The sequence below is a fragment of the Mus pahari genome, chromosome 17 (genome assembly GCF_900095145.1).
Source record: "Mus pahari chromosome 17, PAHARI_EIJ_v1.1, whole genome shotgun sequence".
Lineage (NCBI taxonomy): Eukaryota > Metazoa > Chordata > Mammalia > Rodentia > Muridae > Mus > Mus pahari.
The window spans coordinates 48,390,404-48,416,077 of NC_034606.1; the positions used below are offsets into that span (position 1 = coordinate 48,390,404).

General features: G+C 46.7%; 1 protein-coding gene and 1 long non-coding RNA gene across 7 annotated transcripts in view; both read right to left on the reverse strand.

The window, feature by feature from the left end:
• Nucleotides 1-8,508, reverse strand: part of Arfgap3 (ADP ribosylation factor GTPase activating protein 3) — a 50,834-nt gene extending 42,326 nt beyond the window's left edge. For all 6 annotated transcript variants that reach the window (XM_029531102.1, XM_029531101.1, XM_029531099.1 and 3 more), the window contains exons 1-2: nt 8,363-8,508; nt 1,305-1,423 (exon numbers count right to left, since the gene is read on the reverse strand). In XM_029531102.1, the coding sequence (XP_029386962.1) occupies nt 1,305-1,423; nt 8,363-8,431 (188 nt within the window). In that variant the 5' untranslated portion in view covers nt 8,432-8,508. The remainder of the gene's footprint in view (nt 1-1,304; nt 1,424-8,362) is intronic.
• A 5,604-nt stretch (nt 8,509-14,112) lies between these two features.
• On the reverse strand, nt 14,113-25,577 carry LOC110334597. Its single transcript, XR_003845452.1, has 3 exons — nt 25,312-25,577; nt 22,481-22,589; nt 14,113-17,324 (listed from the first exon to the last, which is right to left on the reverse strand). It is a non-coding gene; the product is annotated as an uncharacterized LOC110334597 (long non-coding RNA).
• Nucleotides 25,578-25,674: the final 97 nt, after the last annotated feature.

A 25,674-nucleotide genomic window follows, 5' to 3' on the forward strand; every position in this document is an offset into this window, starting at 1 on the left:
ATTCCTTAAGTTAACAACAATGACAAGAAATCATTGCCACAGTTCTTTCCCAGAAGAGGAGCAGGGACACAGGCCAGCTGCTGGAGGAAGTGGCACCAACAGAGGCCTGAGTCCCTGAGATGACCTGCAGAAGGTGCCCTGACAAGGCCCAGGCAGCTGGGCACACCCTGCTGGGTCTCTGGTCTGACTCTGGCCCACTGCCCTGTCATTACTTCACTTCACTTCAGAGGCTCTTTCCCTCCCACCGTGGGGCTGCACCTCTCTCTGGAGCCCACAGTGTGGGAAGAGGAAGGACAACTCCTCACTGGAGTGGCCAGGGTAGCCCAAGCTCTTGGTAAAGAGGGAAGAAAGGCCTTCATATACAAACATGTGACATCACCAGCAAAGGGCTGGACAAACTCATCCGCTCAGGTTTTGTCCAGCTAGTGCCAGTGGGAATGGGAGCTGGAGGAGGATGCTGGGTACCACACCTGGATGAGGAGGACTCCACCCTTCATATGAACTCTCAACCTTGTATGTGCACAGGAAGCCCCTTCCCTCTTGAGTGTGCACTTTAATTTCTTAGAAGGCATGGGAGGAAAAGGAACTGTTGCTTTGAGCCCTCCCATCTGACTTTGTCTTCAACACCAGAGCTTTATTTCTTCCACAAGATCTCCACAGAGGCCCAAGAAGAAAATGGCCTGTTTTCCCACGTCACTAGATGATGCAAGAGTTAACAACTCCCGACCTCCAGATTATGGTTTCCTGTCATTTTACTGATTCCAAGTCAACATCAATGGAAAGGGGAGACAGGGACATTCACGGTTAACTTTCTTTTCTTTCTTTTTAATCATTCACATATTCTATGTGTCTGAGTGTTGCCTGTATGAGCATCTGCACAGCAGAAGAGGGATGCAGGTATAGATGGTTGCGAGCAGCCACGTGAGTGCTGTGGACTGAACTCAGCACCTCTGCGGCAGCAGCCTGTCTCCCGCCCCACGGGTGGTTCATTTTTACTGCCAATTTGACTGGCTTCAGCACCACATGGGAAAGCGAACACGGAGTGTGCCTGCCGGGGAGTTTCTGGGCAGTTTAACTGGGGAAGACCCACCCTGAACGTGGGCTGCACCATCCCCAGGCTGGGGAAATTGAGCTGAACATCAGTATCCAGATCTGCCCCGACTTGGATGCTATGGGGGCAGTCAGTTCGCTCCTGTTGCTGTGGTGGACCACACCCTCAAACTGAGAGCCAAAGCAGCCCATTCTCCTTTATGGTCCTCAGGGGAGACATCCAGGTACCAGCCAGCGGGGGAGAGTCCACTTACCGAATAAAACTCAAGTGAACCCCGAGCGACCGGTGTGATCCCGAGCAGTCGATGCAGAGAAACACCCCATAGCTTATGCTGGCCCAGCTGGGATTTTTGGCACCACAGTCAAAACACACCTGAAAGAATAAACAGTCATTAGACTTGGTTGGGGACTAACTGGCATTAGCAGGGGGCTCACCCAGGAGGCTTGAGTACAAGGCCGATGTGAAGGTGGCTCAGCTGTCACACTTTTAAGCCAGTGTGTCACCCTGGGGAAGCTCTCAGTCCATAACCCGCTGGCCTTGCAGGCATGAAGACCTGTGGTCCATCCCTAGGGCCCCTGGGGGAGGGGGAGAGGACAGCTGATGGTGGTTGCATATCGCATGGTGGGCAGGGACAGACAGATGATCTACTTGCCAAGTTCCAAGCCCATGAGAGAACCTGCCTCAGAGAAACAAGGTAGATGGCATCTGAGGAATGACAGCTGAGATTGTCTTCTGGCCTTGGCACACGTGTGCCCACATGTTTATATCCCAGTACACATGTGCCCACACATCCACACAGACATACACACACAGGAAGAGAAAGGATGCCACATAGGTTTTCAAAACTCTTAAGTTTCTCTCATTATAATAATGACCTATAAGTACAGTAATTAGAGTAAAAAGAATATTGATCCAGCCCAAACACTGCTGTCTTTGAAGACTCAGTAGGGACCCTTGCCACATAAATTCATGCCTGAGAGGAATGTGGCCCTGTTGGGATACAGTCCTACACTGTCACCTGGCAGTGGCTGTATCTTACATGGCAGGCCACTGGGTGTGAGTCTTGTCTGTCAGATGCCTCGTCATCCCTCACCTCCTAACATTCACGTCCTCACACAATCTCTGCCTCACTTTACCGAGGTGCCTTGTAGAAAGAGGTAGGAGGACTCACCCACTACTTTTGAGATTAAGCTAAGACACCATGGCCTTATTGCCCCTGGGTCACTACCTCTTGGGAGAAACCAGCTAAGGTTTCTCCCAGAGACTCAGATAGCCCTGGGCAGAGGCTCAAGTGCTAAGGCCCTAGCTGAACCGCCTGTGGAGAGCAGAGGCCTGACCACACCATACTGCTCAAATGACCGTTGCTGTGTCACAGACAGGACACACCCAGCCAGTTAAGTCTCTCCCCTCTCTTAAACTCAGAACCACGCGGGTGAAGACACTAAGTCTGGAGGGCTACTCCAGTGTTCCTCTCTGAAACCCAACACTTTGAGAACAATGAGATACACAAGTCACCTCGCAGTGGCCTCTGCTCTGTAGGCACCAAGAGCTCCTGCAGGGCTAGGCCTTTCCTGTAACCAGTCTTCTCTGTTAGCACAGGTGCTTAGTGTTGGCTGAACAGCTCTGGGTATTTAGCTCCCACAGACCTTGACACCCCCCCTCCCTAGTCCTTCCTCCCAAGCACTTAGCAAACCTTTGTAAGCCAAGCTAACAACAACACACCAATTATTGCCAGCTCAAAAACTGTCAGCCGACCCTTCCTTCAACAATGGTGAGAGAAAACACTTGCTGGGCCACCCAGAGGGCTCAGTGGGTAAAAGTGTTTGTTGCCAAGCTTTGATGAGTTCAATCCTTGGATCTTACATAATGGAAGAAAGGAATCCCTTAAGTTGTCCTCTGACCCCCCCCCCACACACACACACACAGGCCATGGAATGCACACACAGGATGGTACTCATGTGACCCTGTACCCCCAAATAAATAAATACATACATAGTGCCTTCCACGGACATCATGGTAATGCGAGTCACAATAGCAATCACAAAATCCCCACAAGCAGGAAACTGTCTCCTTCTCAGAACCTGCTCACTCTAGATTGTTTATAAAGTAAAAGTTCCCTCAGGAAAGAGCTGCTTCTGGCCTTGGGAAAGGAAAAACTAAAGTTGCTAAAAGCCACCACCAGCCGGGCTCAGGCTGATCTGCGACAGTGGGTGTGGAGTGACATCGGGTATGGATAGCAGCTGGCCAGTGACTCACTGTGGTGTTCTCTGACTGCCGGCTACGTGTCAGACACTGTGACAGGAGCCAAGGTACAAAGGCGTGGATACTATCCTAGAATCCAGCAGTGCATACTGAGACCCAGTCTCTGCCAGGCTATGTGCTGGCCTCTGGGGCACTCACTGTGTGGGGAGAGAAACACAGACACCAAACAGTGCTTGGGCACAGCTCTGGAAGTCAGGAGCTGCGCAGAGGGGACAGTGCTGTTCACCTGACTTTACCATGCACTTCCTATTCCGTGTGGTCCCTGGTACAAACGGCTGCCCCTTGGCGCCCACTGGTCTAGTGGGAGAGACAACTCATTATGTGATCTTATGGCTTTAGGTTAGCATATAAAACAAGGTGTCCTATGCAGGCCCCGTGGAAGCTGGGAGAAGGCAGGAGTTTGCTGTGCCTAGTCTAGGGCAGGCAAGCTGAACTACAGGGGAAGGGAGACATGAAATGGGGTCTGCTCTGCTTTGATTGGTGATCCCAAACAAAACATATGGTTTTCTAAGGAGAATTCAGTTCATAGAAGGGGAAAAAAGAAACCGTTTTTTAGCTGACAGTGTTCAGCCAGATGATGAGAACTTTGTTATGGAAATGGCAGCTAACACTTCACAAAGCCTTCACAAAAACCTGAAGGAAAGGGGTTATCACCTCAGCAGCCTCATTGACTGTGACACCTGGGAAATCTCAGGAGTTCAAGGTTGTCTTTAGCTACACAGAGCACAGGAGGCCAGCCTGGGTTACCTGAAACCTTATTTCAGAACAGAATGAAAACGAGAAATGTAGGAAGTGGATGTCTCCCCCATGTTAGCATAGCATCATGAAGTTCTTCATCTACTTTTAAAAATGAATTTAAGTGTTTTGCCTATATGTGTATCTGTACACCACAGGTGTGTCTGGTGTCTGCAGACACCAGCAGAGGGCACTGGCTCCTCAGGAGCTGGAGTTAAGATGGTTCTGAGTAATCACACGGGTGCCAGGAACCAAAAACAGGCCCTCTGTTGGAGACATAAGTTCTCTTAACCACTGAGCCATCTTTCCAGCGTCCCCATCTACTTAAAAAAAAAAAATTATCTTGTTTTTAATCGTGTGTGTATGTGTGGGTATGGCGGCTGCCCTCTGAGTCCAGAGGCACAGCCCCTGGAATGGGCATTGTAAATAAGCAGCACTGAATCATCTGCCATCGGTGCTGGGAACCTTACTCCGGTCCTTCGCAAAGGCAGCACACACACCTCACTGCTGATCCAGCTTTCCCGTCCCGTCCTTTCCTTCCATTCCCCACCCCTACTGCAGGTTCCCTGAAGGCACATGCTGGTTCTCTACCTCCAGTATAAAAGTCTGCAGTACTTTATACAGCACCGGAACCAATGGGTGCTGAACGACCCGAGGAGCAACCCAGTACAGAAACCAGCGTGTGAGCCAAGACCTTTCATCCAGGCAGACCGTCGTCAGATCCAAGCGAATGGACAGTGGATTCCAGATACAAGGAAACCCATCCTCGTTCCTTTTGCCTTTTCTGACAATGGATCTTTGAGCTCCTTTAAAAAAATTTTTGACATTTGACGTCCCTTGCCTTTCCTTCCAGGGGCTGGAATTAAGTGTGAAGCAGGTATCACGTTCCCAGCCCCATTAAAGCAAAAAAGTTACGTAGAGGGTACATCCTTACAACCCCAGGTGAGTCTTTACATAGTGTACTTATTTTGTTGTTGTTGTTTTTAATTTACATTTGTGAAAGAACCTTGTTATATGGTCTAGCCTTGAATTTGGCAATCCTCCTGCCTCAACTTAAGCAATTTAAGAGTGCTGTTAAGTCAGGCATGATGACTGGATGGCTTGAAGCAATCATCTTGTAATTTTGTCATTCAGAAAGCTGTGGCAGGGATTGCAAAATTCGAGGCCAGCCTAGGGCTACATAGTAAGTTCAAAGCTGGCCTGGGCTACACAGGCAAAATCTGTCAAAAAAAAAAAAAAAAAAAGAAAGAAAGAAAGAAAGAAAGAAAAAAAGAAAAGAAAGAAAGAAGAGAAAAGAAGAGAAAGAAAAAGGAAGAAAGGAAGGAAGAAAGAAAATAAAAAGGAAGGAAGGAAGAAAAGAAAAGGAAAGAAAAAGGAAGGAAGGAAGAAAAGGAAAGAAAAAGAAAGGAAGGAAGGAAGGAAGGAAGGAAGAAAGAAAGAAAGAAAGAAAGAAAGAAAAGAAAAGAAAGAAAAAGAAAGGAAGGAAGGAAGGAAGAAAGAAAAAGAAAGAGAAAAAAGGAAGAAAGAAGAAAGAAAGAACTGAAGGTATTGCTCAATGGTAAGGTACCTGTCTCGAGGACACAAGGCCCTAGGTTCAAGCCCCAGCACTACACTAGAAGGGTGGAGCTTACTGTTGCCCAGTCCTTCTAGTCATCAGGACTAGTTTTCACCAGCAGGGCATGGTGGGGCCCAGCTTTAGTCCCACCACTGCGGAAGCAGAGGAAGAGGCAAGCAAATCTCTGTGAGTTTGAGGCTAGCCTGGTCTACAGAGTGGGTTCCAGGACAACCAGGGATACACAGAGAATCCCCATCTCACAAAACCAGAAACAAAATCAGAAACGAGTTTCACCACTTTTCACGTCAAATCCATCCAGTCAGCAATGGCTTGGAGCCACGACCATCAAGGAAAGCCAGTGCCATGAGACATGACCAGAAGAAGCTACTTTGGAATTATGCTTTAGAAATCATATCACAGGAGAGATGGCTCAGTGGTTAAGAGCATTGACTGCCCTTCCAGAGGTCCTGAGTTCAAATCCCAGCCACCACATGGTGGCTCACGGCCATCCGTCATGGGGTCTGATGTTCTCTTCTGATGTGACTGAAGACAGAGACAGAGCACCCATATATTTAAAATAAATAATTTTTAAAAAGAAATCATATTACAGAACATAAAGTTTCTATAGGTGTGCTCTTCAGAATAAAATGAAAAACAAATGGCTGCATTCCTGTAGACTAGTGTCTGCCCAGGCTTTTCTGTGTATCTGTGCGTTATCATTTTGAGGCAGGTCTCGATTTGTAACACATACTAATCAAAAAACCACTACATACCTCAAGCTGGCCTCGGTTTCCCAAGGGCTGGGACTATAGGTGTGTACTCTCATGGCCAGCTGGACGATAATTTTAACTTTCTTTTTTTTTTGAGAAATAGTCTAATGTAGTCTAAGGCTGGCTTAGAACTTGCTATGTAGTGGAGTCTGCCCTTGAACTCTTGTTCTTCTTGCTTTCCGATCACACCATGTGATACCGTACTCAACTAACATTTTAATATGCAAGCAAGCCCACGTGGGCTCCTTCAAAGTGTCTGTTGGTATTGATGACAGGGACTTCTTATTTAAAAGGAACGTCTTCCCTTTTTTGTTGTTGCTTCTTGCTTTTTGTTATTTAGCAGAGGCTTTTTTGATACCTTTGAAGGGAATACACACTGGCGTGCTTCGCAGAGAAAGTAGCAGCATATGCACTTTCCCACCCTGCCAGCTGTAGAGCCAATCTTGTGTGGTAACAAGCAAGTCCTTGGTACACACAGATCAATTTAAATTTGAAAAAAAAAATCAAGCAAACATTAAAGCAACAGACACTGGACAGTGCAGTCCCTGGAAGCCAGCTCTTCTTTCTTATACCCGCCTGACATTAGCACCCCCACGTAACTATTTCCTTCATCATAAGGCTATAAAAACCTAGGGCTCCCTTCCACTATCAAGATTATATATTATATATATATATATATATATGCCTGAATTTTGTGACATGCTGGAACTTTCTATGCCAGCCATTCAGGACTCTGTAATCATGACTGTGCCCGTTAACAGATGGTTCCTCAGAGGTGAAGGTGGCGACCAGATGGAACTTGGAGAGGGCTGGAGAGAGTCCACAGTGACACGACAGCCCTTTGCCCTCCACGGGTTCCACCCTACTCCGTCATCCTAAGGAAGTGGTCACCTTAACCCTCTGTATCAAAACAATACTGCCAGCCACATGCTAAAAGTTATGAGACCCAGTGGTTGGGGGTGGGGTGTGTGTGTGGGGAGGGTACAATAAGGAAAATGAAAATTGTAGGGACAGACCTCAACCTCCAGAGGGATGAAAGTGAGTTTCATGAGTTTCCTCAGGAACCCAGAGAGCTGGCAACCAGGGCAAAGAACCTTACTTAGCTTTACTGGACTGGGAAACAGGCTGCCACCAAAGGACAATGGTGACAAAGACCCAACAGGTCCCCAGCCCTGAAGAACACTCAAGACAAGGTCCATGGTGGGAGAAAAGCCCTTCTTTCCCCAGAACTTAGCACCACTTAGAGTTCTGACCCCTAGACACTCTTGCCCCTGGGTCTAGGTGGCTGGACTATTTACCTTAGCTCACAGAGGCCAGAAGGAGTGAATGCTGCCTCTCCAGCCTTCTCAGAGCCCAGCTACACACTTCCAACATCTGTTTCCTCCACCCCACCATGTCTGTGCTTCTGGGTCAAGGTGCTCTGGTCTCCAGATCTAGGCACCCCTAGATGCTATGAACTAGCCTTCTCTCTGAGCCCCCAGGGAGTCTGGCTTCTGATCCTGGACACTCCTAGAGGTCCATACCCCAGTCCTCTCTCTGCCCTGAGATGCACTGGTCTGTTCCAGATGTCCATGCCCCAGTCTTCTGTCTATCCCCAGGTGCTCTGGCCTCTTATGGCGGACACCCCAATTGTCCATGTCCCAGCCCTCCCTATGACCCCAGGCGCTCTGCCCTCGGATGCTAGACATCCCAGATGTCCATGCCCCAGTCCTGTGACCCCAGGCTCTCTGCCTTTTGGTCCTGGACATCCTCCAGATGCCCATGTCCCTGTGCCCCAGAGCCTCTGGCCAGGTACTCGCAGGACCCAGTACTCCGTCGCTAAGCCCCTGGTGGGCGCCCCCTCTTCCGCCCCTTGCTGACGAAGGTTGGAGAGCGGCGGCTGCCAGGCCCACAGTGCGACGTGTCACAGGCCGGGCGGCTCCTCCCACGGCCGCGGGCACACCGGGGTCCAGCGGGCCGCGGGGTCCCGAGACCGCCTGCGGCCGTTACCTTGTTAGTGGGCACCGAGCGCAGGCGCTTGAAGATGGCCAGGATGTCCTGCTTGCTGGGGTCCCCCATAGTCACCGAGAACTGAGGTGAAGCAGTCCCTGACAACCGGGAAGAGACAGGGAGTAGCGGTTGCCGCCTCCCAGAGACCGAGGGGCGGGTCTGCGCGTGACGACAGGCCCCGCCCCTGCCGCGCCCAGGCTCCGCCCACAAGCGGGCGCACGCGCCCTTCTCCTTCACTCGGGAGGTCCAGCGGCGCCACTGGTTTCTCCCGGTTCCAATTTTCGAAGTCGGGTGCGGCAGGCGCATGCGCGGACGCTCGGCCAACTCTGCGCCTCCCCCACCCCTCCGCAGTCCTTCCCCAGATCTCAGCGTTAGACAGGGTCCTGCAGTGTGGGATGGAAACCCCAGGCTTTGCGCAGGGAGCCTCGGGCTTACCGACCGGACTCGCCAGCATCCGGTTGACGACCCATGGCCAGTCTCACACCCTATCCCTCAGGATGAGAGAGCCAGCAGGTCCCATCCTCATGAATCCTAAAAAGTAGCAGTGTTTGTACTCTTTCTCAGCTAAAGTCAAGCCCTGAGTGATAACCAACCTACAGGAAACTGCTGTCCCATTTTCTCTCTCCTATCTGTGAAACCCAGGTGAGACTAGAGCACACTGTGTAATCCAAGGCTGGACTTGAACTGGAGATCTTCCTGCTTTAGCGTCTTGCTGCTCAGATTACAGGTCTGCACCAAGCTTGGCAATCTTGTAATTATAAATTGTCTGGTCTGTTAATGGAGAGAGTGCTTGCCTCTAGGCAACACGTTCTGTCAGGGTCAGAACTGAGAGGTCTAGAAAGACCAGAAACAAGTCTGTGTTTAGTGCTTGGGGCTCCAGCTAAACCTTGGATAATATTAGTAGCTGGAAGGTTTGGGCTTGGGAGCAGGTGCCTCTTTTACAGGGCTCAGGGTGGAGCAGCTGGCAAACATGACCTTAGGTAGAGCATAATAGAAGAAAAACAGGTTTTGGTATCAAGTGCAATGCCCCAGCTTCTGTCCCAGTTCTACTGGCTGCTTCCCAGCCAGGCCGCTGTAGGAACTTCCTAGTATTCACCTGTATGAAGGAGTTGGAGATGGAATATGTTGACCAGAGCAGCACTGCAGCTTCAGGGATACTCTGGAAAGGGCCTTGGTGTCAAGTTGGGATCTCATATAGGCTGTGCAAGGACAGGAACTGGCACGGGACACACAAAGTTCTCAGCAGAGAGTGACAAATAAAAGGGCAGGGAATAGGAGACAAAGGAGATAGAGCAAGAGGAAGAAGTGAAAAGGTGGGAGAGGGGAAAGGGTTATTTGCCCCAGAGGGACAGAGGACTGCTTCCGGAGAGAGAGGCCTTGGTGTATTGGCAAATGGCAGTTTATAAAGGTGAAAGGGGAAATCCCTTTAGGATGTTTATGGGGCATGCTAAGTAGGTGAACCAAGGTGGGGGGTGGATTTTTATAGCTGGACCTTAGTGGTTAGCCTCAGGAAGTGGACAAATAGCGTAACAAACCTTGGTGGCTAGCTTTAGGAATGTAATCTAACGGTTTTTAGCAAGGAGAGAGGAAGGGCAAGGCCTGCCAGTGCCATGTTTGCCATCTCAGGCCTGTTAGATCCCTTCAGGCTGTGTATTCATCAACCCAGAGCTGGGCCTTTTCTAAGGTTAGGAAATGTGCAGGCTTTAGGAACAGCACATTGCTGCTGCAGACAACCCTCACCATTTGAAGGATCTTCCTATCTTCGTTCAAAATATATACCTGGATAGTTCGTAGAAGTTAGGAAAAGAGCTATACCAGTATAGTGATGTATCCTTTCTAATCTCTGGATTTGGGAAGTAGGAGGCGGCTCTGGAATTCAAGGTCATCTTTGGTTATAGTGAATTTGAGGCAGGCAGGAAGTACGAGACCCTAGATAATTTTTTTTTTTTTAAAAAGGAAACCCTGACTCCCACCCTGTGTCCTGTCCAGGCTGGGATTGAAATGTGATAGATCCAAGGAAGTATCAGGATCAGAAACTAAGGCACCAGGTCACTTTCCCAGTTGTACACATGGTGCTATTCAAGGGTCTCCATCTGTGACTCGGCCAGCTTCACTGCATGTTTACGTTGTAGCTCTGATACCCTCCAACCCTTGTCAGCTTTGCAAGAGTTTCATGGGGAAAATGACTTAAAAGGCACTTCCACATTCATTTTGACTTGAAAGGGAAAAAGGATCATATTACCTGATGCATATGCCACAAACCTCATACATATTTATAAAATGCTTAAAAACTCCAATGGAAAGCCGGGCGTGGTGGCGCATGCCTTTAATCCCAGCACTAGGGAGGCAGAGGCAGGAGGATGTCTGAGTTCGAGGCCAGCCTGGTCTACAAAGTGAGTTCCAGGACAGCCAGGACTATATAGAGAAACCCTGTCTCGAAAAACCAAAAAAAAAAAAACAAACCCAAAACAACAACAAAAACTCCAATGGAAGCCACTGTGCCTATACCCACAGCAGCACAGCCCACTGCAGTATGTCTGGAGAGCTTGCTTTGACTATGTTGCTCAGTAAACTTCTGCTGAAATTGTTTCCCTCAGCTGAATTCTTCCCAGAACAGAGGGCTGAAGAGATGGTTGAGTGGTTACCAGAGGACTCAGGTTAAACTCTCAGCAGCTCACAACTGTCCAATTCCAGCACCAGAGGATCTAACACCCTTACACAGATATACATACATGCAGGCAAAACACTAATCACATGAAATATAATTTTTTAAAGAAAAAAATGTTACTTAAAAAAAAATGAGAAGGCCGGGCAGTGGTGGCGCACGCCTTTAATCCCAGCACTAGGGAGGCAGAGGCAGGCGGATTTCTGAGTTCGAGGCCAGCCTGGTCTACAAAGTGAGTTCCAGGACAGCCAGGGCTACACAGAGAAACCCTGTCTCGTAAAAACAAGCAAACAAACAAAAACAAAAAACCAAACCAAACCAAACCAAACCCACCTCAAAACACTGGAACATCATTTCATTCCTGGTTCAATAAAAAGAAAATGTTAGATAATCTCCAAAATCATAGCTTCTCTTGAGCCTATTCAAGAGCAGAGGTTGCCAGGTAACCAAGTAAGCTGAATGTAGTGAACTGGGCCATAGCTTTTCACTGTGGGCAAAACACTGGAAAGGTGGTGGCCTGCCATAGGTGTTGACCATAAGAAGTCAGTTAAGTGTGTAATGAAATGAGTAAAGATTTAGCATGGCAGCTTGGTTTCTTTTCCTGAAGGCTCCAAGATGACTCACTGGATAGTGGTACAACAATTGGATGTCTGTTGGCAAATAATAAAAACTCAAATGTCAACTCATTGCCTCACAACCATTCAAAAAACAGCCTGAGAGAATCCAGGTGTTGTGGGGCACACCTTTAATTCCAGCACTCAGGAGGCAGAGGCTGGAGGATCTCTGTGAGTTTGAGGCCAGCTTGGTCTACAGAGTGAATTCCAGGACAGCCAGGGCTACACAGAGAAATCCTATCTCAAAAAGAAAAACAACAAGACAACAAAAATGCCAAACTGAACCCAAACAAACAAATAAAAACTCCAAAAACGTAAAACAAAAAGGTGTGGGCGTGGTAGTCTCTGGTGAGCTTACTTCACAACAGTTTCTTTGATAAACAAGTGTTTATTTCAAACTCAATGTGTACAATGTATACAATATTGTGAGCACACAGTATGCATGTAGATATATAATATTCACTTTTACATATGTACGTACATACATACAAAACCATTACCCGTAATGTGTGTTGGTATTCACTGTTGTGACAAACACTTGAGACAACTGAAATGAGTAAAGATTTATTTTGGCTCATGGCTTTGGTCCGTGGTTCTCTGGCCTTATTGCTGTAGGCCTGAGGCAAAACTGAACATCATAGAAAGAAATACTTGGCAAAGAAGAGTGCTTCCCTCATGATAGAATGGAGACTGGGTTGAGGGCAAGACACAGTCTTTCAGTGTCCCACATCCGACAAATAGGCATGATGGGGGCTAACTGTCCAACTATGAAATAATCAATGGATTAAACCTCTGATGTCATCACCCTTATGATCCAGTCATTCTTCAACAGTACCACTTGCTGAGGAACCTTCAACCTATCAGTGCTTTGGGGTGATACTTCATACCCAAATGTGACAACCGTAAGTGTCACACAAAGTTCCACTGATGACATTCAAGTCCCTGGGCTTCCTTGATCCAGGGGCTAACACTACCTATCTGGAGACCACGGCTACACTGGGGCTGGGGCTGCTGTCTGACCAGCCCTTTTCAAAGCAGTCATTTTCCTAGTGCCCTTCCTTTTGGCCAAATATACACTAGTTCTGAGACAGGTGCCCTGGTTCTTGTTAGATCAATTTTGGAGGCATTTTGAATTACCCTGAGGTGGTTGCCACAAGGTAATGGCTTTTATCTATCCTTTCTTCTGCCCAGGGTCTAGTCCTACCTCAACCTTTTATGTCTTCCCTCAGCCGTCTGGATCACAGGGTCTGTAGGCCTAGGGGCTTAGTCGGGAGTCTCAGATGAGGGTCTGGAATAATTTCACAAAAGATTAGATAAGAGAGTCTCTTTTTCCTTTTACACATAGTTTTAACTAGTAACTCAAATCCCAATGTCCAGCCAACTGGTCTTCTAATCTAATTCATATTTATGCATTGCAGCAAGTCATTTTCTTGAACCTCCTGGATATGAATGACCCTTAATTAACACTCAGATGCCCATGGGGTGATTCCCAGGCCTACTCTTTAACTAGGAGCCTGAAAAGGATGTAACTTGTTTACATGAGAGGCAGCTGGAACCTCAGGGCTCTCAGAGCTACACTTGATTACTTTCCCCAAGTGCTAATGGTACCAGGCATGGGTATCATGAGTGTGAGAGCTAGGATTATAGGTGCTCACAAAGCAGAGCTATGCCAAATTCTGAGTTATCAGAAATCAACATAGAGCCCAGAGGATTTCAGAAATGGACAAGGCACAATACAGGTGCGAGTAGCTGTCCTATCTATGGTCTCTTCCTCCTCCACACCCCCAACTTTTCATTATATTTTTGGAGACAGGATGTCGCTTTGTAGCCCAAGCTGGTCTGGAACTCACTATGTTAGCTCAGGTTGACTGCAACATGACAATGCTAATACTTCAGCCTCCTGAGTGCTAGGATTTCAGACACGAGCCACCAGATCAGCTCAAATGAAATTTTCTGAAGCCAGAGTCTACTGGAATTTAGTAACTAGTCAGCAGTCTCAAACAAATGCATTTCTGAAACAAAGATAAAGTCTAAAGCCTGTTAAAGTGCTGCAACCAGTCTACAGTCCCAAGAGAAGATCTAGCGGGGGCCATCATATCTCATGATAGTCAGTGAGTGACCAGACCAGAATACATGGCAGACAAGCAGAGAGGGTTGCATTATGGTGGGCAGAGGTGCACATTGCAAATTGTCAAAAGAGAATCTACTGGATATGAGTAACATAGAAGTTAAGGTTGAGCCACAAAGGCAGATTTGTACCAACTGTCCCCAAGGCAGACAACCAGAGAAGACTGCATTATGGTGGGCAGGGGTGCATAGCACAAGCCATCAAGAGCCAGTCTACTAAGTATGGCCGATAAAGCAGCTAAGATTAAGGCAGCCACACAAGCGGATTTGCATGAACCATCACCAGGGCTGATCCTCTACTTCAGGCCCTCTAAGTTCCCTTGGTGGCCATCAAAGATGTCAGCAATTGCTTGGGGGGGGGGGGGCGGGGGTCTTTTGCTCATGCACATACCAATTACAAATAGCAGCATGTAGCTTTCTTCTTGTTAGCAGCTCTGAACTGCTGCTTCAGATTAAGAACAAGCAGAGAGAAATACTCAATGGCTAGCCAAGCAAACAGTTAAAACAACAACAAAAAAAAAGCAAAGCAAAACAAAACAAAAAAACAAAAAAAAAGCAAAGCAAAACAAAATATAACAAAAAGCTAACCTGGTAAAGACCACGAGAGAGAGAAAAAAAAAAAGAGAGAGAGATGAGAACTGAGCCCTTTTCTTTCTCAGGGGACCTTCAGTGTTAATGCCTGTGTCCTATAAAGTCCACAGCTCAAAGGATAAGACTCTGGGTATTTTGATTTGCATCCTAAATGTGAGGGGGGGGGGAAATGGCAGTCAATACTCAACATACTCTTAACAAAGAAGGTTAAGAATCACCTTTTGACATTCAGACTGTCCCTACCAGGGATTATACAAAAAGCTCAGCCTGGTTACTGAGATGTAGGACTTCTTTGGATGCTGTGACTACCCTAAGCTTCAGTTTCCTCATCTGTGAAATGGGGACAGTTAGTCCTACTTGCTAGGGAACGGGCAATACTCGAAAGTTGAGACATAAGCATGCTGCCTGGCAAAAGATGGGTGCTCAGTAAGTGGGCTAACTGGAAAGGGGTGCTATTCTTGTGATTACATGCAAACAGAAGGCTTTAGTTCAATGCCACCAACTATGGGACCCTCTTGCTGTCCCCTAAGTCAACATGAAGAATCAGGTACCCTCAGAGCTGCGTTTTGTTAAGTCTGCATCACTCTCTAACCTACCAGGTAGTCTGTCAGTACTTGACCTGGAGTTGTACACAGAGAATCTCCAGTCTGTTGACTTGTCTTTGTTGGTAACAAAAGCAGGGAAGCTTGCTATCTGGCGACACAGGGTGAGCATGGGAGCAACTAGCCCGTAAAGCAACAAGAGGCAGACTAGCCACTTAAGGAAGGTCTGGCAGATGGACAGTTACTTGGAAAGTGGTCCTTTGCTTTTTGCTAAGTAGCAAGGAAACTATTCAAAAGCAACATTATAGTATAAACCATGAAGAAATGAGCTGTGAAGAATGACCAAAGGAGGTCTTTTTCCAATGACTACTTGTAGTGATAGTGTACTCACATTTTATACCCGCTTCCAAATCTTGACAGTACACACATTCAACACAGGAGGCAGCAATAAAAGCATTTAACCCAGCTATGGGAGGTTTTAAGGAAATGAAATAGCTCAGAGCTTTCAGAAAGCCCAGAGTCCTCAGAACAAGAATCTGAAAATGGGTCTTCTGCATGAAGGCCACTTTCAGCAGCATGTCCATTCACACTCACTCTACTTGTAGGTAGAAGCAGAAGAGTGCACTGTACAGTATACAAACAGGAAAAGCTGGCCAGCTCCAGAGGGGCCAGGGAAGAGCGGGTCTAATGTACCTCCACCCGAGAGGCTGCAGACTGAACACTAAAGTGGCTACATGCTAATGGACACTCTGATGGTTAATCACAGGCTGATGTGGTATGCTGAACATTGGCGTAGTACCTGTCACTTCTCGCATGCATCCTAAAGACACATCAACTGTTAGAGACTTACATGGAAAGTCCTATAATTGGTGTTCCCACTAGAAGTCAGCTGCCCCTTACCAGGAAACTTGTCACCAAGCAAAACTGTCTGGAAGCAGGAAAGCAATGGTGAGGACAGAGTACTCAAGTCTGGGTGTTGTGGTCTCTGAGACTAAGCATGCCTGTCAGTGTTCACTTCCACCACATCCTAGGGATAACACATCACATCAGACACTTGCTTAAGCTGGACTGGACTGCTCTTCATCTTTCCTTTTATTTCAATGCCCTTCCTGTGGACAGACTAGTGTAAGAGGCTGAGTAGACAGACTTTAGGAATGTTTAATTCATGCAGCTTTGTGCCTGTAACTTAAAGACTCAAAACACAATGCAACAGAAAGTATTCTTATTTTCTTATAAGGCCCATTTAGACCTTTTCTCTAAGGTGCCTCATATACTACAGGCTGCTGGGGCCAGATCTAGGCTAGAAGGTTGCACAGCACAACATTCACCACTGACAAAATGAACACAGGCATGTGATGAATGAGGAAGGCAGCTATGCTCATAGCTATGCCATCAATGTAGATGTATTCTTGGGATTCAAAACACGGAGTACTGGGGTGCACATCTCTCACCTACATCTATCCAGTGAGAGGCAGAGCAAACACAGGGAGAATGACTTGCCATGGAGAAGCACAGGGACTGGACCTGAACATGGAGAATGTAGGCTCTGAAAACTCTTGCTCCTACATTTGAAACCTAGGGAGAAAAGAAAATGACAGGGCATGTGTGGTGAACAGGGGAAGATGGGAACAAATCTGTTATGTGACAATTTTAACACAGAATGAGGAAAACTATGAGAAATCCTAGAAGAGCTTCATTAGAACACATCTCAGAGCATGGAGCAGGTGTCCAAATAGTCCAGCAGTTTGAAGAGAAGCACCTGGGTCTTTTCAGAGTTTTTCATACCACATTCACAACACATCCATGGAAGGCTTGAGCAGGGCAGACAGGGTGGGCTCAATGCTCTCAGCTCCAAATAGTCTGGCACTGTCACTCTCTTCTGGTGCCACAGCCAGCACTGGCCAGACTCAGCACTCTGGAATTCCATCTGGTCTGATGCAGCACTGCCCAGGCTTCATGTCTTCTGCACCCAGAACAGTGCTTGGTAGACCTCTTCATGAAGCCTTCTCATCCCCGCTGCCAGATTGACCCTGACATCTTGGTGGCTGCCTTTTCCATCTGAAAGCTGGAGCAGAGCATCAAAGCTCCTGATGGCTCCTGCCCAGCCCTGCCTGGCTGTAGGCCAGGCAGTAGCAGACTGGCAAGTCTGGCCCACTTATGTCCTGGCCCTACCTGCCTTTCTGCACACTGCACACATCACCTGCCAGCCACTCTGCGTGTGAACTGAATGCTGGAAAGGAGGGTGCAGAAGGCACTTCAGTCTGTAGTTTCTAGCTTCCTGGTCCTGCGGCTTACATTTGCCTGAAGAGCTTGTGCTTTGTCACAGTGGTCTAAGTGTCTCATCCTCCTCTTAGTAGCAGTTGGTACTGTCATCCCAGCTATGAAAGTACCTGTCTCTTATCTTCATGGGATCATGGACGTACCTGCAGGAACAGGAAGGAACAGTGTTGGTGGGATGTTTATTGTTGCTACTGTCAAGGTCTTCTGTTTCTGGGTATGGTGCACATGCCTATCCGGCCATGTGTTGAGGATAAACACATGCACACGAAATAGGCAATAAACAGGATCAGATAGGAGGCGTCATTTCCAAGGTCTTTGAAATAACTCTTCAACCCAACCTATCTTCTCCTTTGGGCTGAAAGGAAGAGGGAATGCTTTCCATGTGAATGAAACTCTACTGGTCTGGAATTGGAGTGCTACACAGAAGACTACATTTCCAGAGCAGTGCTCCTCGACCTTCCTAATGCTGCAAACCTTTAATACAGTTCCTCATAATGGGGTGACCCCAAACTATACAATTATTTTGTTGTTACAGTAAAATTAGAGTTATGAGTTACAAAGTAGATATCTGATATGTGACCCTGTGGAGATCACAACCCACAGGTGGAGAACTGCAGCTCTAGACAGTCACATGTACCCCAAACTGACTTGGTAGGTACAGGGATAAGCTACTGTGTGCCGAGCCCCTAAGAGCGGAGGATGCTTATTCAATATAACCTGGCCTATATGGACAATACAGACCTTCCTCTTCCTCAAGTCATAGACTGCATTTTTTTTTTCTTCTAGTATTGTTACAGATTCTCCCAGGAGCTTCTGGCTGCCAATCTCTTCCCAGGTCAGCATGTTAAATAAAAATGATATAAATGGCAATCACTGACTTCCTGGAGTTGGATACAAAGCTACAGACCACTAATCACTGGACCTTTCTCTAGTCTCTTGCAGTATGGTCTAAAAGTATCCCTAAAGAGAGGGTGGACCTTTGGTTTGTCTTCCTCTTTGTTAGCTAAGCATCATTAAACAAAGCATTACTCAGAGAACATCACTCAATGTTAGCATTCCAGCCTATTTGACGAGAAAAAGACTCCCCAAGGAGTTACAGCATGGTTTGCCAGGATAGGACAGAGACAAGATAGATGTTCACGAACTGTGATATCAGTGCCAGGACAGTCTGTGATGGAAAGACAGCCCAGGGAGAAGTGTCTCCATTTGAGAACAGAGGCAGAGGCAGCCCCACAGCTTAGGGTTTAGGCAAGGAAGGGTGATGCGAGAATGCAGAAGTCCTAAACAACTTCACTCGGATAGTAAAGCAGACAGAGAGCAAGGCAAAACCAGGCTCTATATTATGAAGGGTCTCAGGAATACGGACATGCCAGGACCAGAAGAGCAGAGAGCCAAAGACAGACAAGAGACCATACCAAAACTGGAAGAATTGGGTCAGGAACCATGGTGGGAGTGCTAAGAACAAATACATTCTTTTCTGGCCAAACCCCACAACAAATAAGAGTGGGATGAGCCCAATGCCTGTCGCAAATAGGGGATTTCACAAGAAGCATGATGGGAAGGAGAATAGCTAAATATGGCTGTCTTCTCTGGCAAGGGCAATAACATGTCTGTTACACAATTCTCTTCTATCCAAGAAAGAAAATACGGTATTTGAAGCATTTCTGGCTTTTAGCTAGAAACTCACCAAATGCTCCTTTTCAGGTTAGTGTATTAGCTCCTAAGCCTTGGCTCTAACTGAAAAACAGAGACTAGAAACCAGAAGACACTAGAAACCAGAACAAGTAAGAAATAAGACATAAAATCAAAGCAGGGTTACATAGGTGTGAGTAACTACTGACTGTCACATGCATCAGGAATTTATCTTTAAGGCCCCAGGAAAGGAACTAAGACCAACTGACTGGCAAATTTACAAGTTACTGAGCAAGTACTTTATAGGAGTCAGAACTATGGGGCAGAGGGCAGATGAGAGTTCCTGTCCCTGATCACAAGGTTTGCAAACTGGTTCACAAGAGCTGTCTTGTGCCCAGAAACACACAGACCTGCTCTGAAGGAGGCAAAAGTCTAAGAGGGCTTGGGAGGCCCTTGGAGGGTACAGAGTAGGCTCTAACACTATTCTGAGTTTTTTTTTTTTTTTTAACTGTGTTCTAGTTCAGAAGTGTACAAGTTTAACATCACTCTAAGGAACATTCTTCATTTGTGTAATCTAAGATCTTATTCTGGAACGTAGGAGGCATCAGATACCTTTCAACTACCCTCGAGAAAATACACCTGCATAGATCCTCTGAGCAGTCCACACATGGGGTATTCCCTACTCCTAATTCACTCACAAGGGACTCTCTGCTCTAGTACCCTATGGGGGATCCCCAGTCATTCACAGACAACACTCTACACCAACCAGTCTGCCCAGACATCCGTCTCGTGCTAGGACCCAGCATGGGCTTTGATTTCTGGGCTCTTCTTCTCCATGAGCTTTTCCTTCCCGCTGGCCCTCACCCTGCACCTTCCTCCCCTCTGAACGCACCCTGCAGTTCCTGTCAAAGCCCCTAACAGCACACTGCTCTGCTCTCTGTCACATCCCCCACCAAAAGCCACTTGGACTCCATGGGGCTCAGCAAGGCANTCCTTCTCATTATTCTGAATGCACTCCTACAATAATGCATCATTTCCAGTCTGGAAAGAATGGAACTCACTACAAACACCATGCAAGGACACATCCCCCTTGCTTAATAGAAACAGCAGCACTCTTCCATAATTCACAATNTGCAAGTTCCAATGGCTAATGAATAATTTGGAAGCAGTAAAAGCACTCTGTGGCATAGATATGCTGGCTTTCAGAGTGTGTTTGCTTCACCTCTGGTGCCAAAGCACCTCACTCAACCCTGTTATGTCATTGTGGTCATCAAGGGAACTAGAGGGATGATTCTGTCCCTAGACAACCCACAGCTCACCATCCGCACGGTACCAAATCTCTCTGCTCTACGCCATTTACTCCCAGGTTTCAAACTGAAATGGGTCTCTGGCACAGCAGCCGTTGTGGCTGACTCTTCTGATTGAGCCAAGGAAGAGAGCGGTTTCTGGAGGTTCCAAGGCATATATAAAGGTTGACCCTGAACACAGACAGTATCATGTTATAGGGCCCTGCACAGGAAGTCAGTCCAGTCCTCATTCCCTTTCATCTCCTCTGTTAACAAGGGTTGAAAGCTTCTACCATACTGTCCTTGCCACTATGATAGTCTGTCCAAGCACTAGACCAAGTGACTATTCATCAAACCCACTGAAATTATGAGCCAAAACAAATGCTTCTCCTTAAATTGTCTCTGTTAGATATTTGGTCCACAGCAATGACAAAAATAAACACACATTTTCACCCAACAAACTCAACTATTGAAAATCTACCTAAAACAGATACTTTTACAATCATTGAAATACCAAAACACCAATTTCTGCATGAGAGGGTAAGAAAAGGGGGATTTTACTCAAAAGGACATTTTGACTTGTGCTACACAAAACATGTGGTGTGACAACAAATACTTGAAAGAGAATTAAGATGGTAACCACATATCATGAACATTATCACAAGAAGGAAACAGGACAAATAAATTTGCCCCAGCAACTAAGTCTGTCAACATTTTAAAAAGAGACAAGGTCATGCAACATATTCCAAACATTCTGGGTCCATAGTCTCAGAAAAAAATAGGACTACTGATTTTTTGTTTGTTTGTTTGCTTTTTTGGTTTTTTGAGACAGGGTTTCTCTGTATAGCCCTGGCTGTCCTGGAACTCACTCTGTAGACCAGGCTGGCCTCGAACTCAGAAATCCACCTGCTTCTGCCTCCCAAGTGCTGGGATTAAAGGTGTGCACCACCACGCCCAGCCTATGACTGATATTCTTAAACAAGAAAGAATATACAAAACTGCACCCCTTTTTTGTTATATGGCTATTATCCTACCATGCTTTTACAGACTACTAAAAAACAAAACAAAAAAGCCAGGTGTGGCCACATACACCTTTAGTCCCAGTACCAAGAAGGCAGCCTGGACTGCACATTGAATTCTGAACAGATAGGGCTATGTAGAGAGAATATTTCTGGGGAAAAAATAAGAAAAAGAAACAACAACCACAAAATGTTCCCAAAAATATGTGACAAAAATTTTAGTTATTAAAATTATGCTGTAATTATTGCTTGCTTCTATGCTGCTATGTAAAGTCTCATCTTCATTGTTTTTTTTTTTCATACAAGGACAAATGCTTACTTAATGGTAGTCATACTGTGACAATATTCCTTAAGTTAACAACAATGACAAGAAATCATTGCCACAGTTCTTTCCCAGAAGAGGAGCAGGGACACAGGCCAGCTGCTGGAGGAAGTGGCACCAACAGAGGCCTGAGTCCCTGAGATGACCTGCAGAAGGTGCCCTGACAAGGCCCAGGCAGCTGGGCACACCCTGCTGGGTCTCTGGTCTGATTCTGGCCCACTGCCCTGTCATTACTTCACTTCACTTCAGAGGCTCTTTCCCTCCCACCGTGGGGCTGCACCTCTCTCTGGAGCCCACAGTGTGGGAAGAGGAAGGACATCTCCTCACTGGAGTGGCCAGGGTAGCCCAAGCTCTTGGTAAAGAGGGACGAAAGGCCTTCGTATACAAACATGTGACATCACCAGCAAAGGGCTGGACAAACTCATCCGCTCAGGTTTTGTCCGGCTAGTGCCAGTGGGAATGGGAGCTGGAGGAGGATGCTGGGTACCACACCTGGATGAGGAGGACTCCACCCTTCATGTGAACTCTCAACCTTGTATGTGCACAGGAAGCCCATTTCCCTCTTGAGTGTGCACTTTAATTTCTTAGAAGGCATGGGAGGAAAAGGAACTGTTGCTTTGAGCCCTCCCATCTGACTTTGTCTTCAACACCAGAGCTTGATTTCTTCCGCAAGATCTCTACAGAAACTTGAGTAGAAAATGGCTCATTTCCTTGGCTTATTAGTTAATAAAAGGTTTTTTTAAGATTTGCTTTTTTTTTTTTGAAGATATATGTATATGTGTGCATATATAGGTATGTATTCAGGTATCCATGGAGGCCAAAAAACAGGCACTAGATGCCCCTGGGGATTGCCATACACATGGTTGTTTATTGCCTGGTTTAAGTGCTGAAACTTATCTTTGGTCTTCATGAAGAGCAGTATGTCCTGTTAATTAAAGCCATCTTTCCAGCCCCAATGATAATGATACAAGAGCTAAATCCTCCTGAACTGCAATTAATCTATCACTTTACTTGCTGTCAAAAATCAAGGAAAGACTTACAGGTAAAACTTTAGTGAACACTACGTGATTCCAAGCAACTGATGAAAAGAAATATCCTGTAGGTTATGTTTGCCCAGCTCTGACTTTTGGCACTGTAGTCAAAACACACCTGGAAGAAAAATGTTACATATTGGTAATAATTATATTAGCAGGTCCTATTATATTATACAACACAGTACACAATTAGTTTAGCAGTTATCTAACACCCACTGATAAATTCTGATAATTAAGAATCAAACCTATTTGTTTGGTACTGTGGCAGCAGGGCTAAGCTAGGTGTAGCCTTCCTCCCATTCTCTGCCTGTTTTCCCCTGTACCACCATGCTGGAACATGCTGTTGTCTTTTACCAATGACTTCCTGATTCCAGTCATCACTGTTGCCATCTCCAGGATGCCTGTCTCTCTGAGCAGGCAAGTCAAGCTTCCACAGCAGGTACGCCTAGTTAACAAGCAGGCCATGGCTGATAAACCAGCAGTACAAAGGCATTATAGACTGTATTTTCTGCATCTCTAAAGAGCAGGATGTACTGTTTTTCTAGACTAGCAATCTGGAGAATGCTAACAGCTAATTCCCTTCACAAGCCCTAACTTTGTGGTGAAGGATAAATACAAGTAGATCTTTCCTGAGGATGCAGACAAGTGAATGCATCTCTGGAGCTATTTTGACACCAACTGGCCTCTGAAGGAGTTCCCCATTTCATCTCTTGGCTAGATTTTGCTAGGCAGCTGAGACAGAGAAATTAGGCACAGATTCTGCCAGCCTGTGGGACTTTGGTAAATATCACAAATTGGATGGAATCTGCTTTCTTTAACAAAGCTTTGACATCTCTGTTAGGGTGCCAGAAAATATTGCATGATGTATATGCAACATAGTTGAGGGCATTCTGCCTGACCTCAAGAACACAGACATCCAATATCAGTTAGATGATCACAGGATGGTCACGGCCAGTGTCATCTTCCTTCTTCCTCACAATGGGATGCATCCTGATATAGTTTAAGGAGCTCAGCTATTACATACAGTGTCTGAGATCTTTTACACAGATACTGTCAACTCTTAGAGGAGTTTTTTTGTTTTTTTGTCTGAAATAATGTCTCACACTGTAACTCAGGCCATCTTGAAACTTATTTCTCCCAAACTAGCCTTGAACTTCCTCCTGCCTCCCCTCCCAAGCGCAGAGATGATAGGTGTGACTCACTATCCATTCTTAGGGAGAGACTTAAAGATGAGGTGTGCAAGCCTTCTTCAAAGGCATGTGGCCCAGCTTCCTTCGTGGTAGTAGCAGTGCTTTTTTGTTCTGCTGCTTTCAACGAGCTGAAGTTTTTTTACCTGCATATATGTCTGGGCACCCTATATGTGCTTGGCGCCTAGGAGACCAGAAGAAGGATTGGGATCCCCTACAACTGGAGTTATAGATGGTTGTGAGCTGCCATGTCAAGTGCTTGGAGCAACCAGTGTTCTTAACTTCTGAGCCATCTCTCCAGACCAATTTTATAGAACTTCAAACATATGTAATAATATTGGGGCTGGGAGAAGGTTTAGCTGTTAATAACACAGGCTGTTCTAAAAACTTGTAGATTTGGTTCTCAGTAGCCACAACCATCAAACTCCAGTTCCAAGGAATGTGATGCCCTCTTCTGGTCTCCATGAGCACCAGGCACACAGATATACATGCAGGCAAACCACCTAAGACACCGAACACACCTAAAATAAAAAAATTTTAATTTTTAATTGTAATATAAACTCTTTGTGGTCAGGTACTTGCTTAGCATGAGGCTGTGGCTTTGCACTGATGATGGCTTACTCATGGGGCCTAGGGAAGAGTTATCAATATAATTACTGTATTGTATTAGCAATACTCTATTGTATATATAATGTGCAGTGAAGAGAGAACTTAGGTCTGTAAGCTATATCCTACCCTACTTGCCTCTAAAACTTTAGTAGGAAACCTAACACATAAATGAATGCTGACCAGAATGGTACCCAGCGGGTACACTGTCCCTTACAATGCACTGGGCAGTGGCTGTATCTCACAGGACAGACCCCTGGGCATGATTCTTCTCTGCACTGGTCATTTGCCCAATCATCCCCCACCTTATGTGCAATTTCTGCCTCTCTTTTACCAAGGTAGTCTATGTGGCCGGTAAAAGGTGGAAAAAAGACAACATACGATTTTCAAGATTAGGTTATAAAAGACACCATGGTAAACTGGGCGGTGGTGGCACACTCGACAGAAGCAGAGCCAGGCAGATCGCTGTGAGTTCCAGGGCCAGCCTGGTCTATACAGTGAGCTCCGGGACAGCTAGGGCTATATAGACAAAATGTCACCAATAAAATAAATAAATAAATAAATAAATTAATTAAATAAAATAAAAAATAAAAAGGGGGGGTTGCTCCATGGAAACAGCATGGTACCACACACCAAAAATCCCAGCACTCGAGAGGCAGAGGCCGGAAGATTGGTAGTTTAAGGCCAGGTTGGTCTCCATAGTGAGACACTACCTTAAAAAAAACGAAAACAATACCAAAACCTGCTGCTGCCTCTCTACATCGGGTCACTTCTAAATAATCATGATTCGAGGATCCTTGGAGAGTCCTGTGGAGAAAAGTGACAAGGGTGCGGCGCTAGCTCAACGGCTAGAGAGGGACGCGACCAGGCGCGCCAGTTAAGTGAGGTGCTGTTAACTTTTCCCGGGGAGAGGCCACCAAACCTCAAATCACCCCTGGGCGACACCGACCACAGCCCAAAGCGCGATTTCACCGAAGTCACAACAACTCGGCGAGACTAGTGAGGGTACTCCAAGTGCACGGAGCACGAGTGAGGGTTACTCACCGGCGAGGGCGAGCAGTCGGCCAAGTCACTCAGAACCCGCGTGGGCGAATACGACCGTTGACCAACCGGGCGCCTCCTCTTCCTCCTCCCACGTCCATTGCCGGGTTCCGGGCTCGCCTGGCGGCCGCTAGGTGGTTGCTAACCGCGAAGCGCAGGCGGTAGAAGACGGCCAGGATGTCCTGATTGCCAAAGTTCCCCATGGCCACCTGACGATCGAGAGGCATGGCGCCGCGACCGAGCAGGATCACCTGAGAGAGACTGTTACCGCCGCCGCCTCAGAGACCAACTGCCGTAGGCGCGCCCCCGCAGCCCGTGGAAGTAAGCTCCCCCCAACGCCCCGCCCACCAGCCCCGCCCACCCCCA